Source organism: Nyctereutes procyonoides, unplaced genomic scaffold (assembly GCF_905146905.1).
Source record: "Nyctereutes procyonoides isolate TBG_1078 unplaced genomic scaffold, NYPRO_anot_genome, whole genome shotgun sequence".
Lineage (NCBI taxonomy): Eukaryota > Metazoa > Chordata > Mammalia > Carnivora > Canidae > Nyctereutes > Nyctereutes procyonoides.
In genome coordinates, this window is record NW_026575020.1 from 391,000 (window position 1) to 405,722 (window position 14,723).

Below are 14,723 nucleotides of genomic sequence, written 5' to 3' on the forward strand. Positions count from 1 at the left end.
GGACTTCTAGAAATCACTTCCAGGAGCGGGTATCTATATGAGAAAGGATTAAGTAGCCAGGGAGAGAAGCAAGAATCTGCAGAGGAAGTGGCCAAAGGCCAGGCAATTTATTCCCAGCTGATGTACAAGATGCCCTTCTCATATTCCAGATGTGATCTTGAGGGAAAACCATTCTAGAACCTAGCCCTCTCTCCCCTTTCTAGAACACTGGCACTCGCCCAAGAATGGGTCAAGAGAAACCGGAATGAGAAGCAAGGGCACAGGTGCCAGAACAGGAAAATCTCTGCCTTCCTGCTTCAGGCCCTACCTGCCTGGTTAGTGGAAAGGTCTTCCCTTTGGTTAATCCAGGAATTGAAGAAGACTCACCTGCCTGCACATCTGGCCATCTGAAGCCTGGGAGGCTGGCCAGACCTAAGCTGATGGCTTGGGGCTTTCCCAGGCTCCCCAGTGCAGGAATTCAGCCCCTGAGGAAAATAGTATACCTCAATGAGGTAGCATCTGATTATTTGCCAATTAAATGTCCATTCACTGGTTTGGGATATTCCTGTTAAGAGCTGTGGAGATCAGTATTTGTTTACCATGGAAGATGAATGAATTTGTTTTTTATTTTTCTTTTCTTTCCTCTTCTTATTTATTACTATTATTACTATTACTACTGCTACTATTATTTTGAATAGACGCTTCAACGGGTATAGCCAGCATTTGGTTGGACACACACTCATCTCTCGGAGCCTATGGGAGGCTTGGTTGACTCTAAGGATGGCAAGCAAAATTCTTTCAAGTTCTTGGGCCCTTGTCCATCCTGTTGATCTACATAGTACAGAATATTGTGCCTCCAGGGTGCCCTGAGAAATGGGGAAGATTCGATTCCTGCATCTGCTCTGAAAATTCCAAGTTGAGAAGGGGATTAGGTGTGGGCTTCTCATTACAGTCCTGAAGAGCCCCCTTCAACAAACAAAAAATGCTTTCAGGGGCCACTGGGGTCCTCTGAAGGCAACTGACCCCATCAATCCATCCGGTATACCCCTAGCAGCTCTTGCAGGAGCCTCTCCTCATCCTGGAGCACACCAGGCTGCTCCTCCAGACCCCACTCCGCCTGACTGAAGCCCCCCTTTGTGGATCTGGGAGCACTCATGGCCTGCAGCTTCTGAAACAGGACTCTGCAGCTCTCTCTCTCCGCATGGCTCAGCAGGCTCAGGTTCAGAGTGAAGCGCCCAGTGCCCGCCAGGCTGCGCAGGATCCCTAGTACCACCAACCGGTCGACTGGCCTCACATGATCAGCCAGTGCCACCAGCAGCTCCCCTAGAAGTCCAAACCCCACGTCCGTCTGGAAGAGATGACCCAGTTTTGGACCTCCGAGCTGCAGCAGGGCCTGGTAGCGCTCTGGCCCACTCCGCAAATACCGCCGCCAATCACGGTAGAACTCTGCGGAGGTCTCAGGCTGGAAAAGTGTTTTCACCTGGATCACAAGGAAAGACAGGAAGTCCTGAGCTCTTCCAGCTGCTCTGTGCCAATGAGGCAGTGACAGCGAGGGGAGCCTGTGGGTTTTCATCTTAGCTCTAGTGTTGCTCTCTGAGCACTGGGTAGGCTGTGGTCCCTGTGAGCCTGGTTTTCAGATCAGGGAACTGGGAGTGGCATAGGGAAGGAGGGCCCAAGGAACCCAGGACATGATTTGAGGATCTCAGGTGTACCATGATTTTCCCACTGATGAATGTGGACCTAGCCCTGTTCTATGAGTGTAAGTCAGGCTTTACTCTGAGCAGGGCAGAGGGGATGGTTGGACACCTCAGAAAGACAAAAAGGAATTCAAGGCAAGTGTTAAAAATCTGACAGACTGGGTCTCTCTCTTAACATTGCCACAGGATCATTACACTATATACTATATAACCTGGGGGCAGAGCAACTCAAATCTGATCTGGGAGCACAAGTCAAAGGAGTGAGTGGAGAAGACCTGCATAACCCACCGTTCCCTTGCCTTTTTTTAAAAAAAGATTTTTATTTATTTATTCATGAGAGACACACACACAGAGGCAAAGACACAGGCAGAAGGAGAAGCAGGCTTTCTACAGGGAGCCTGACTTGGGACTCGATCTCAGGACCCCGGGGGTCATGACCTGAGCCAAGGCAGACACTCAACCACTAAGCCATCCAGCCCGGTCACCTTTCTGACTTGTTCTGCCCAGTTTAACTCACCCTCATCATCTGCTAGTTGCTTTTCTTTCTGGGATTGGAGACAGAAACCTGCCTCTGTTGGTTTAACAAGAACTATGTATTGTAAGAAGACCAGATTGGAGGTTCAGAGCAGAGAATCCTACTGGTCTGAAAAGGTTAGGCCTCACCTACCTGGGTGATTTCAGTGGTCTCATCCTGAGAGGTCCCTCTCTGAGTAGTGTGACAGTTCCAGGGTACAGTCCTCTTTCCTCCTATCTTGTCCTTCCGCTCCAGTGGCTTCAGATGTGATGCAAGGACAATACCCCTGTGGGCAAAGGACAGAGTGGAGCATAGTCTTATTGCTATCTGTGGATGTGAGGTGGCTGGACTTTGCCTAACAGAGGTGAAACCTACCAGCGAAACCTAACAGCAACAGTGGCTGACAGTTTTTGAGCACCCCCATGTGCCAGATATCGTGCTTGAAATCTTACATGTAATAATTTATTTAATTGTAAAATAGGTTATTCTCTTTTACACACGAGGAACAGAAGCTTCAAGAGGTTAAATAACTTGCATAAGATCACACAGGTAGGGGCACCTGGGTGGCTCAGGTCGCGATCCTGGGGTCCTAGGATCGAGTTCTGCATCAGGCTCCCTGCAAGGAGCCTGCTTCTCCCTCTGCCTATGTCTCTGCTTCTCTCTATGTGTCTCTCATGAATAAATGAATAAAATCTTAAAGAAAAATAAATCACACAGGTAGCAGAAGGCAGGGCCAGCACTGACACTAGAATTGTCTGACTTCAAAGCACATGCTCTTACCCAGTATCATCCATTGTAATGGGAGGGTCTGAGAAAAACAGCATTAAGCCAACCTGAATTCCTCATAGGAAGCCACCTTTTGTTCCACTGCCCGTAACTTGGCAGCATTCTCCCGTTTGTATTTCTCATCAGCGGTGAGCGCAGCCTGCAGCTCTTTCTCCAAGGCCTTGAAGTCAATGATGTCATTCCTTTCCATGGCCTGTTTCTAGGAAGGCAAAGGGAATGGACATCTGTGGATGACATGTATCAGGGGGAAGGACGTGTCTGCATTTTTTGCCAGCCTGCAAAATGATCCCAAAGCACTATGAATATCTTTCTACTTATTTTGGAGGGTGTTACAACAATCTAATTCTCCACTACTTTATTGAGGGGAGCTGAGTTGCACAGTGAGGAGTTGCTTAAGACTTGTCACTGGAAATAGAACACAGAGTTCTGACTTGCAGTTCGGCTTCCAGTGGTAATTTTGTTCTCTGCCTCTGAAAGCATTTCAGTTTTGGAGCTTCCACTGAGGCGACATTTGGATCTTGGAACTAAGTCCCTTCTCTCTTCCACATGGGCTCACTCTATAGTGAGGAGCTATGACAAAGGACCTTCCACAAAAGCAGAACTACTGTTAACTATGCTCCTGAGCCGAGGGATGAAATTTCACCCATCATTTAAATTTTGTCATGGGGAATGATAGTTTTCACCCAAACCAGATGCAAGGACTAAGTACGAAATCACGCAGAAGTGGCAGAGAAGGGGCTCAATGATCCCTCTGTTCAGACAAATTGGAGCACAGGTCACTTGAGCAATGGCTTTAGTTCTGCCCCGGTACTTGCGACCTCTGCATGTGAGGCTGATTGATCTTTTCTACAGGGAAATCATCTATGCAGGTTTTAGAAGTGGCTCTGGCATTTACTTGCTATGAGACCTCTCTGAACCTCAGACTTTCGGTGCGTTGACCTAGATTTTGTGGTGGTGTCATCATCAACAGGGCAGGGAAGCAAGAGGTCTGCTAGCAACCTCATAGAGCCTTTTCCCTCTACCCCAGCGCGGTAGGCCAGGAGGGGGAGGGGCTGGGTAGGCCGGGAACTGAACTCAGGTGTCCCGGCTCCTGTCCAGTTCTGAGCCCTCCCCAGTCATTGATGAGAGAGAACAACTAACCCTCCGCCCCCCAGCCCTTCACCCCAGGACCTCAGGCCTAGATTTCCTTGCTTTCCTTGAGAATACTCAGTTACACCGCCAGAACGGCACGGCTCGGCGTAGACCACGCCCAGCAGCCATGGTTGCTCAGCAACTGCTCCAGCAGCCTGACCACGTGATCATCCCGAAGGCCCCCCTTTCAGGGTGGCTTCGAGGCGCCTGACCAGATTCGTGCCTCCTCAGGCGTCCGTCTCTTTGGAGCAGCCCACACCTTGGCTTCGGGGCCTACGACTCCACGTCGCCGGTTCCTGGATCCGCCGCGGCCGGCATTCCTCCTAGCCGGTCCTCAGGCAGAGGGCTGTCTCGGGGCAGCAACGCGACGGCGGCGTCTGCGGGGTCCTTCCGTTCGGCGGGCGCAGCGGTGCGGCGGCGTGGGGCGGAAGCGCGGTCTCGGGCGGCGGACTTGGAGCTTTAGGCCGAGCGGGCGGCAGGTGAGCTGGCGCGTGGGTCAACGGCGGAGAATGTTGCTCCGGGCGGGATGGGAAGTAATGTCCAGTCTGGAAGAGACATTGTAGACTTTCTGCCCCTTTCACTTTGTAGATGGGTAAACTGAGGCGTGGAGCGGGAAAGGAAAGACAGCACTTACCTCTATTCCGGGAGCGTGGGGAGGGAGGGCATAAATGTTGACCGTCCGTAAAAACCCCTTCCCTGGACAGAGGTCGTTGTCTTACTCCCTCTTCCATCTGTGCGTTCTTCACCCCTTCTTTACCGAGCTCCTTTCGTCTTTATTGTGTATTCGTTTGAGAGCCTGCGTTATAGCGGGAAGTTGCAGTGAGGTTTGGTCACTAGTTTTGTGCAGCTGTTGACAGGTCTGCTATCTTCTCTGTGCGCTGTTGGAATCATTCATTCAGCAAATACTTATGGAGGTCTCATTTTGTACCAGCGTAGTTCTAAGTGAAAAAAAGTCCTTGCTTAAATTTTAGTTGGGGAAATGACAGTGAAAATGACCTGAATATGTGAACGAGGGTCTAGTACTACTAGTAAAAATAATAATAAAACGGTGAGAGTAGGGACGCCTGGGTGGCTCCTTGGTTGAGCATCTGTCTGCCCTTGGCTCAGGTCGTGGTCCCGGGGTCAGTCCCCCTCAGCGAGGAACCTGCTTCTCCCTCTGCCTATGTCTCTCTCTCATGAATAAATAAATAAAATCTGGGATCCCTGGGTGGCGTAGCGGTTTGGCGCCTGCCTTTGGCCCAGGGCGCGATCCTGGAGACCCGGGATCGAATCCCACGTCGGGCTCCCGGTGCGTGGAGCCTGCTTCTCCCTCTGCCTATGTCTCTGCCTCTCTGCCTCTCTCTCTCACTATCATAAATAAATAAATAAATTCTTAAAAAAAAAAAAAACAACAGTGAAAGTGGGGGTTGGAAAGTGTGTGTAGTAGGGACTATTTTAGAGTTACATTCTCCGGTGACATTTTAGTAGGGACCTGAGTGAAATGAAGTAACAAGGTATAAATATATCCATGGGAAGAGCATTTCCTTTTTTTTTTTTTTAAGATTTTATTTATTTATTAATGAGAGAGACAAAGGCAGAGGGAGAAGCAGGCTGCCTGCAGGGAGCCTGATGTGGGACTCAATCCCAGGACTCTGGGATCACAATCTGAGCCAAAGGTAGGCACTTACCCACTGAGCCACTCAGGAATCCCAGGAAGAGCATTTCCGAAGAGAATTTTTTTAAATTTATTTGAGAGAGAGAGTTTGAGCAGGAGCTGGGGGAGGAGCAGAGGGAGAAGGAGAAGCAGACTCCCTGCCAAGCAGGGAGCAGGATAGGGGGCTCAATCCCAGGACCCTGAGACCACGAACCCAGAAGAAGGTAGATGTTTAACTGACTAAGCCACCCAGGGGCCCTTTGGAAGGGAATTTCAAGAGCAGTGGCCCTGGAGCAGAAATGAGCTTGCTTTGTTACAAGCTGCCTTTTATAAAAATGTGTGCAGTCACTTCATGGATCTTGGGAGAATAAAACGAGCACAGATGTTGATAGCTCTTGGGAAGTAAAAAGAATCTCTGCAAATGAAAGTTACCATAATAATTTACATTTAAGTCCTTAGAGCTAGTCCTTTACTTGAGTTAAATATCACTATCTCAAAATTAAATATTCCATTCAGTTAACATTTATCCAGCTCCTTCCTATGCAAGGTACTATATTGGGCATTGGCAAGTAGGCACAAGGAACACAGAGTTCCTGTATTCAAGAATGGTCAAAAAATAATGCTTCCTAACATTTACTGAGCCTGGGACTGTGATAAATTGTTTACATAGACTGTTTTAAATCTCATAACTTTTTATGCAATGGGGATTACTCACTCCATTTTCCAGTTGAGGAAATAGATTTGGAGATGTGAAGTAACATACCTGAAAGTACATAGTAAGTGACAAAGTTAGGATTCAGATCTGGGTCTTTCAGGGCACCTGTGTGGCTCAGTCGGTTAAGCGTCTGCCTTCAGTTCAGGTCATGATCCTGGGATCCCAGGATGGAGCTCCAAGTCAGTCTCCCTGCTCTCCCTCTGCCCCTCCCTCAATTCATGTGCGCTCTCCCTCTCTCAAATAAATAAATAAAATCTTTAAAAACAAAAACAAAACAAGTCTAGGCCTTTCAACTCCAGAGCCGTACCCTTACTCTGCCTCTGATCTGTTATTACTTATAAACTGTACAGTTGTTGGGGAGGGTAATTAGTTAACTGCCATTCAAGGCAGAATTAAATGCTGATTAAGATACAAAAGGCTGGGCAGCCCTGGTGGCTCAGGGGTTTAGCACCGCCTTCAGCCCAGGGCCTGATCCTGGGGACCTGGGATCAAGTCCCACATCAGGCTCCCTGCATGGGGCCTGCTTCTCCCTCTGCCTGTGTCTCTGCCTCTCTCTCTCTCTCTCTCTCTCTCACTGCGTCTCTCATGAATGAATGAATGAATAAATAAATAAATAGATAGATAGATAGATAGATAGATAGATAAAATCTTTAAAAAAAAAGATACAAAAGGTTATAGCAGTGTAGGGGAGTGAGAAACTAAGGATCTAGAAAAGCTTAAAGAGATGGCATTTGAATTGTTACTTGAATAGAATTTCAGTAATTGAAGTGGAGAGAACCCACAGAATACTTATCAATTACAAAAAAAAAAAAGCAAGTAACTTTGGAAAAGCCTGGCAGACACCACCATAATCAAGTGATTAAATTAACATCATTACTAAAGGGATAGATTAAAACCATGTACCACTTAATAGGAGATGCACTGAAAAGGACACCCCATTACTTCTGAGATATTCCTGCCCATGATGTAAAACCTGACTCCAATCATGAGAAAACATCAGACAAACCCAAATTACGGGGACATTTTACAAAAATCAATAGCCTGTAATCTTCAAAAGTGTCACATTGTAAAAGTCAAGGAGAGACTGAGGAGCTGTTCCTGAGTATAGGAGACTAAACACATGACTGTTAAATGCAAACATGTCATCCTGGATTGGATCCTTGCTGTGCAGGACATTGTTAGAACAGTTCATTCTGGGGGTACCTGGGTGGCCCCATCTGTTAAGTGTCCGACTCTTGGTCTCAGCTCATGTCTTTATCTCAGGGTCATGAGTTCAAGCTGGGCTTTAGGCTCCACACTGGACACTTGGAGCCTACTTAAAAAACAAACAAACAAAAAAACCCCAGTTTGTTCTAATAATGGAAGTCTGTGGATTAGGTAGTAGTAATGCATCACTATTAATTTTCTGATTTTGATTGTTGTGTTCCGGTTTGTGGGAAAATGTCCTTGTTTGTAGGAATCATACACATTAAAGCAGAGGTTGGCAAACTTTTTCTATCAAGGGCCAGATAGTAAATATTTTAGGCTTTGTGGGCCATATGGTCTCTGTTGTAGCTACTCAACTTTGCTGTAACAGTGTGAAAGCAGCCATAGACATTATAAATGAATGAGCCTGGCAGTGTTCCAATAAAGCTGTTTTTATAGACACTGAAATTTGAATTTTATGTAATTTGCACTTATCATGAAATATTCTTTTGATATTTTTTAACTATTTAAAAATGTAAAAAGCATTTCTAGCTTGGGGGCTGTATGAAAACAGACAGCAGGCCAGATTGGCCACAGGCCATAGTTTGCCAACTCCTGCATTCAAGTATTAGGGAGTGATGAAGCATTGTGTCAGCAACTTCTCCTCAAGTAATTTAGGAAAAAGAAAATTATTTGTGCTACTTTGCAACTTCTCGGTATTTTAAGTTAAAATTTTTTTAGTATTATAAGAGTGGGAGAAAATGTAAACAGGGACAACAGGTAAAACAGTGAGGAGGGGAAAGTACAGGGCCTTGGGAGGAGCAGTCAGTAGATTGGTCCAGCTGAAGAGATGTGTGAAGGGATATGGTCAGCCATAAGGTTAGAAACGGGGGCTGTGGGTAGAAGCTTCAGTTACCTCGTCAGAATCTAATGCCTCATTTCCTTGAATTTTAGCATCATGGATACTGACTTGTATGATGAGTTTGGGAATTATATTGGACCAGAGCTTGATTCTGATGAAGATGATGATGAATTGGGCAGAGAGACCAAAGATCTCGATGAGGTAAAACAAATATATTGCTGTTTTCAATCTCTTTCTCTTTAAAAAAAAAAAAAAAGTACTGAATCTTCTGTGTTCCCATAATATCCTGTGGACATCTCTCACATTGTACCTTTTAAAATGAGTACTTGTTGGGGTCTTATGCTTCCCCTAAAAAGCTTAGCTACTAAAGTTCCAAAAGGTGATATAAGGTGGTTCCATAGGTGGGGTGGTTTTTTATTTTTTTAGATTTTATTTATTTATTCATGAGAAGCAGAGAGAAGGTAGAGACTTAGGCAGAGGGAGAAACAGGCTTCATGCAGGAAGCCCGATGTGAGACTCAATCCCGGGACTCCGGGACTGAGCCACCCAGGTGTCCCTAGGTGGGGTGGTTTTGTAATACAATCTCTGGTTCATCTGGTAGTAGCTCTCCTTCCACTTAACCTGACGTTCTTTTTGACAGTTAATGAGTAATACCAGCTTAGAAAAGGTAGTCAGTTTTTCCAAGTGCAGCTGCACTGGCAACTTCTTCATAAGCTTAGCTCCTGAAAGATGAATAAAAGCAATAGAAAGGTAAGGTACAGGGGCGCCTAGGTGGCTCAGTCAATCAGTCATTGTCTGCCTTCGGCTCGGGTCATGATCCCAGCGTCCGGGGATCAAGCCCCACCTTGGACTCCCTGCTCAGTGGGGAGTCTACTTCTCCATCTGCTCATGCTTGCACATGCTCTCTCTCTCTCACTCTCTCTCTCAAATAAGTATTAAAAAAGCGGGGGGGGGGGGGGGCTACAGATTCTTATGACTCCCTTCAGGAGAGCTATGGCAGATGAAGTCCAAAGTGGTCTAAAGTTTGCAAAAGATATCAAAGGTAGCTTTTATGTGTTAGCAATGTTCAGAACAAGATGAACAAGAAATAGATGGGCCTACCACTTACCAGTGGAGGCATGATACTAACAGTACAGCAGGAAAGCAGAACAGGGGATCCATGGGTGGCTCAGCGTTTAGCGCCTGCCTCCAGCCCAGGGGGTGATCCTGGAGTCCCGGGATCGAGTTTCGCATCGGCTCCCTTCATGGAGCCTGCTTCTCCCTCTGCCTATGTCTCTGCTCGCCCCCCTCTCTGTGTGTGTCTCTCATGAATAAATAAATAAAATCTTTAAAAAAAAAAAAAAAAGTCCTGGTTGGTATCTGTCTTCTCCATTAGGGAAAATGCCCTTCAAATAAGAAAAAAGTAGAATAAACACTAGAAGAAGAAAATTGAGGCCATCTAGGTAAGGTAAAAGAGAGCATCTTGCATCTTTAGGTGTAGTCAAGTCTCTAGGCCCAGATGAATTATTTCCTGGGTTGGAGTGGTGGGGTAAGCTGAGAGAGCCATTGTGGTCATCTTTAAGAAACTGGGGAGTGACTGTGGTGCTAACAAGTGAATCAGGCAAGTTTTTTACTTTTCAAAGATGGAGATACAGCACTGCATCAGAAACTACCAACTAGTTAGTGTGATGTGCATCAACGATAAAAATGATGGAAGGAATTTTATTCATTCATTCATTCATTCATTCATACATTCGAGACACAGAGAGACAGGACCTGGGCAAAGGGAGAAGCAGGCTCTCTGCAGGGAGATGCTCAACCATTGAGCCACCCAGGTGCCCTGATGGAAGGAATTTTAAAAGAAATGATTGTTGAACTCTTAGGTAGTAGCTCATATGAGTTTTATAAAAATGATTTTCTTGGTATGGTTACTAGATTGAGATATAGGTCAGAGGTATACTGTAGATTAGATATTACGTATCTTGATTTGAGCAGGGCATTTAAAGTTTTTAATTTTTTTATAAGCCAGATTTTTCTTTTTAAAAATATTTTAAAATGATAGTTTTCATTTTACAAGCAATTTGAATACATTCTCATGCAGATCAAATACATAAAAAGTCTTGTTGGTCCTTATTCCATTTCACTTTTCCTAAGGTAATCATTGTAACTTATGATGTCCTTATGGGAAGAATACGGGTTGAGTCATAATGTATTTAGGAGAGCTCGCAGCTGATAGAACAGTGAGACCCTAAGAGTGCTGATTAATGGATCACCACCAGAGGTAACATGCCTCAGGCATCTGTGCTTGGTCCCATTCTTTTTTTTTTTTTTAGATTTTATTTATTTATTCGTGAGACACAGAGAGAGAAGAGGCAGAGACATAGGCAAAGGGAGGAGAAGCAGGCTCCATGCAAGTAGCCTGATGTGGGACTTGATCCAGGGACTCCAAGATCATGCCCGGAATCAAAGGCAGACACTCAACCGCTGAGCCACCTAGGCATCCCATTCATTAAGTATTTGTAATCATTTACTATTTCCAAACAATCATGATACGGAAAGAGCTGAGGCACTATATCTGCTCTTTAGGAACCTACTTTCGCCGGGGGAGATGAAGTACAAAAAAATATTTATAGTATGAAGCCGGGAAGAACGGACAAGTACCATTTAAGATTATTTATGATTAGGACACCTGGGTGGCTCAATGGTTGAGTGCCTGCCTTCAGCCCAGGGTATGATCCTGGAGTCCCAGAATCGAGTCCCACATCCGAATCCCTGCATGGAGTCTGCTTCTCCCTCTGCCTGTGTCTCTGCCTCTCTCTCTCTCTGTCTCTCATGAATAGATAAATAAAAAATCTTAGTAATAATAAAAAAAAAATCTAAAAATAAATAATCATAAATAATCTTTTTTAAAAAAGGTTTTATTTATTTATTCATGAGAGACACAGAGAGAGAGGCAGAGACACAGGCAGAGGGAGAAGCAGGCTCCATGCAGGGAACCCGATGTGGGACTCGATCCCAGGTTTCCAGGATCACGCCCTGGGCTGAAGGCAGCGCTAAACCGCTGAGCCACCCAGGCTGCCCTGTTTCATAAGTTGTTTTTTTTTTTTTTTTTTTTTTAAGATTTATTTATTCATTTAGAGAGAGAGAGAGGCAGAAGAGACATAGGCAGAGGGAGAAGCAGGCTCCATGCAGGGAGCCCGATGTGGGACTCGATCCTGGGTCTCCAGGATCACACCCCGGGCTGCAGGCGGCACTAAACCGCTGAGCCACTGGGGCTGCCCAGAAATTTTATTTTTAAGTAATCACACCCAGTGTGGGGCTCAAACTCACAATCCTAAGACCCAAGAGTTGTGGGTTCCACCAACTGAGCCAGTCAGGTGCTCCATTCAGATAGTTTTAACTTAGTACTGTAGTAATGGTTAATAAAGAGGGGGATCATTTCTGCCTGGGATGACCAAGAAAGGTATCTGAGGAAGTGACATTCATAGTGGAACCAAAGACTAAGTAGGCATCTGTAGGGATAGGACGCAGAGTGATTAGTGGTTGCCTTTGTTTTGGGGCATAGAATTGGGGAGTGATGGCTAAAGGATACAGGTTTCTTTTGGGGGTGACAGAAATCTGACATTGTTTGTGATGATGGTTGCACAGCTCTGAGTATACTAAAAACCCATCAATTTTGCATTTTAAGTGGGTAAACTGTGGGGACGCCTGGGTGGCTTAGCAGTTGAGCATCTGTCTTCGGCCCAGGGCATGATCCTGTAGTTCTGGGATCGAGTCCCACATTGGGCTCCCTGCAAGGAGCCTGCTTAACAAACAAACAAATAGGTAAACTGTAGAATGTGAATTCTGTTTCACTAAAGTTGTTAAATCCTTTAAGAAAAAGGACCGCTTAGGCCCTGTGTGCATGTGTTCACCTCAGTACTGAATGTTAATATCATCCCACTCTCATTCATGCTCCTCAGTATTGTTGCTTGTGCTGTCTCTGCTCTTGTTTAATTAATTTATTAATTCCTTTGTATCTCTTTCTCATACGTATGTATGTATTACCGTAGTGATTGTTGTAGCATGTGTGTGTTTGTCTTTGTTTTTATGAGCTACAAAATGCGAATGGTTTTGGTAATATAAGTACTTGAAGTGGTATCGGTTTGTCTGCATCATTCTGCTTCTCACTTTTGCCACCCAGCATTGTGGTAAGTGATTTGGTTTAGGATCCATCTCTGGTGCTGTGTGTCTATCTGGTCTGGCATCTGACTGCTGCTCAGTAATACCTGGTTGCATTACTTTCTTAGTGATGGGCACCCAGGTGACCTGCCACCAGCCTTTCCTTGATACAGATAATGCTGTAATGGATATTCGCAGATATGTACCCCCTGCACCATGTGAAAATGTCTTTGAGTCAGCAGAACTGCTGATTACAGGATCATGTACATAATTAATGTGTTTATACTTAGTAAAGGGGTTTTTATTAAGTGCAATCAGATTGCTCCTCAGCTTGCCAGGACTGGTCCATACTCCCCACTAGAATGAGCAATCCTGTAGCCTCCTGGTCCACATGGGGATGCACAGATTTTTTTAAAAAAACATTTTTTATCTAAATGTATTATAGTAAAGAGATGCATAGGATTTTTTTTTTTTTTTTAAATTTTTTTATTTATTTATGATAGTCACAGAGAGAGAGAGAGGCAGAGACACAGGCAGAGGGAGAAGCAGGCTCCATGCACTGGGAGCCCGACGTGGGATTCGATCCCGGGTCTCCAGGATCGCGCCCTGGGCCAAAGGCAGGCGCCAAACTGCTGCGCCACCCAGGGATCCCCATTGCATAGGATTTTGATAATGGAGACCAGAAAGAAGGAAGGACATTCTCGAAAGAAGTGCAGTGAGTGGGGGGTCCAGAGGTAGTGTGTTAAGAGGAAATGATTTCTCCTCCCAATTGCCAAAGTGTAGTCTTTGGAAGATGGCTGTAGGGGTGAGGCACAGAGGAGGGATGAGACCCTGGAAGGCACTGAGTGGAGAACAGGGAAGAAGAGGTGACATGATCAAACAAGATGCTGGGGCCCTTCCTTTAGTGAATTGGGGGATCAGGAGGCCAGGAGCTCATCACACTGGAAGGGTGCACAGGTGTGGAGTTGGGGGGAAGAAATTGGGGTGAGTGGGATGATTAGTGGAACAGTGGTTATTAACAGACAAATAGAAATGAGAAAAGGACGCTTGCATAGTTTTATTTTAGACTTGTCAGGTTCAAGTTACCAACAGGACACCCAATTGGAAATAATTACAGGTAGTTGGAAATTATTACACAGATCCTTCAATTATTTTTTTAAGATTTTTATTTATTTATTCATGAGAATACACAGAGAGGAGAGAGAGAAGTAGAGACACAGGCAGAGGGAGAAGCAGGCTCCATGCAGGGAGCCTGATGTGTGGACTCGATCCCGGGTCTCCAGGATCATACCCTGGGCTGCAGGCGGCACTAAACTGCTGAGCCACCGGGGCTGCCCAGATCCTCCAATTAGATGGAAAATGCATTTAGCAGGATGGGGCAGGAGGAAACTAACTTAATAGCTGTTTGGGGCCCCCTGCTAGTGGGATAGGTACAGCTATCCAAAGAGCTAATGTAAGGTCAGGCTACATTAATAGAAGCAGAGCATAAGGATGGAAGGAAGTGGCCAGTCAGCACACGACTGGAGGGTTTTTGTTCTTTTTATGAAAGAAGTTGACATGCTGGAATTTGTGAGAAGGGAAACGGGCTCCCACCAATACCTCTACCCACTTCTGTACATCTGTGCTATTTGCCTTCCCTCCTGCTCTTATGAATGATTTGTCTATCTGCTAGAAACTAGGTCCTATCTCTTCTCAACTGCACAAGACATTCACCCTAGCAGTTCTCCCCTCTCCTGTATCCATTTTCCCTTTACTAGATCATCCCCATCAGCATACAGACACACTGATCCCATATCCCCCTTCCTATTGCTCTCCTTCCCTGTTCAGCACACTTCAAAAACAGTTTTTGATACTTGCCTCCCACTTTCTCTCAAGCTAATTTCTGTCCTCTGCCTCTCCTGTTCTGTCCCCTGCTCATCAGTGACTTCTGTCCCAGACACTGTCCTCATTTCACTTGACCTCATCTGACCTGCTCACACCCTCTTTCAAATCCCCTCTTCCATTGGTTTCCATGGAACTCTCTGGTTTTCCTTCTCCTCACTGGCCATCCCTTCTCCATCTTTGTTGCTGGTTCCTCCCCA

At 45.6% G+C, this 14,723-nt stretch overlaps 2 protein-coding genes across 2 annotated transcripts in view; one reads left to right on the forward strand and one right to left on the reverse strand.

Annotated features, from left to right (window-relative positions):
- Positions 1 to 87: 87 nt before the first annotated feature.
- On the reverse strand, positions 88 to 4,223 carry CCDC103 (coiled-coil domain containing 103). The gene is made up of 4 exons (XM_055328359.1): positions 4,147 to 4,223; positions 3,024 to 3,175; positions 2,344 to 2,476; positions 88 to 1,459 (listed from the first exon to the last, which is right to left on the reverse strand). The coding sequence occupies exons 2-4, from the start codon at positions 3,164 to 3,166 to the stop codon at positions 1,007 to 1,009; spliced, it is 729 nt and encodes a 242-aa protein (XP_055184334.1). The 5' UTR covers positions 3,167 to 3,175; positions 4,147 to 4,223; the 3' UTR covers positions 88 to 1,006.
- A 290-nt stretch (positions 4,224 to 4,513) lies between these two features.
- Positions 4,514 to 14,723, forward strand: part of EFTUD2 (elongation factor Tu GTP binding domain containing 2) — a 45,783-nt gene continuing 35,573 nt past the window's right edge. Inside the window, exons 1-2 of the mRNA XM_055329622.1 lie at positions 4,514 to 4,586; positions 8,595 to 8,703. Coding sequence (XP_055185597.1) covers positions 8,599 to 8,703 — 105 coding nt within the window. The 5' untranslated portion in view covers positions 4,514 to 4,586; positions 8,595 to 8,598. The remainder of the gene's footprint in view (positions 4,587 to 8,594; positions 8,704 to 14,723) is intronic.

What these genes read in the sequence shown, in the direction of transcription:
- CCDC103 (XM_055328359.1), bottom strand. Translation starts at nt 3,166, where the DNA reads ATGGAAAGGAATGACATCATTGACTTCAAGGCCTTGGAGAAAGAGCTG. An exon ending in GCTTCCTATGAGGAATTCAG is followed by an intron (nt 2,477 to 3,023) that starts GTTGGCTTAATG and finishes CTTTGCCCACAG; the next exon opens with GGGTATTGTCCTTGCATCAC. An exon ending in AGACCACTGAAATCACCCAG is followed by an intron (nt 1,460 to 2,343) that starts GTAGGTGAGGCC and finishes CTTGTGATCCAG; the next exon opens with GTGAAAACACTTTTCCAGCC.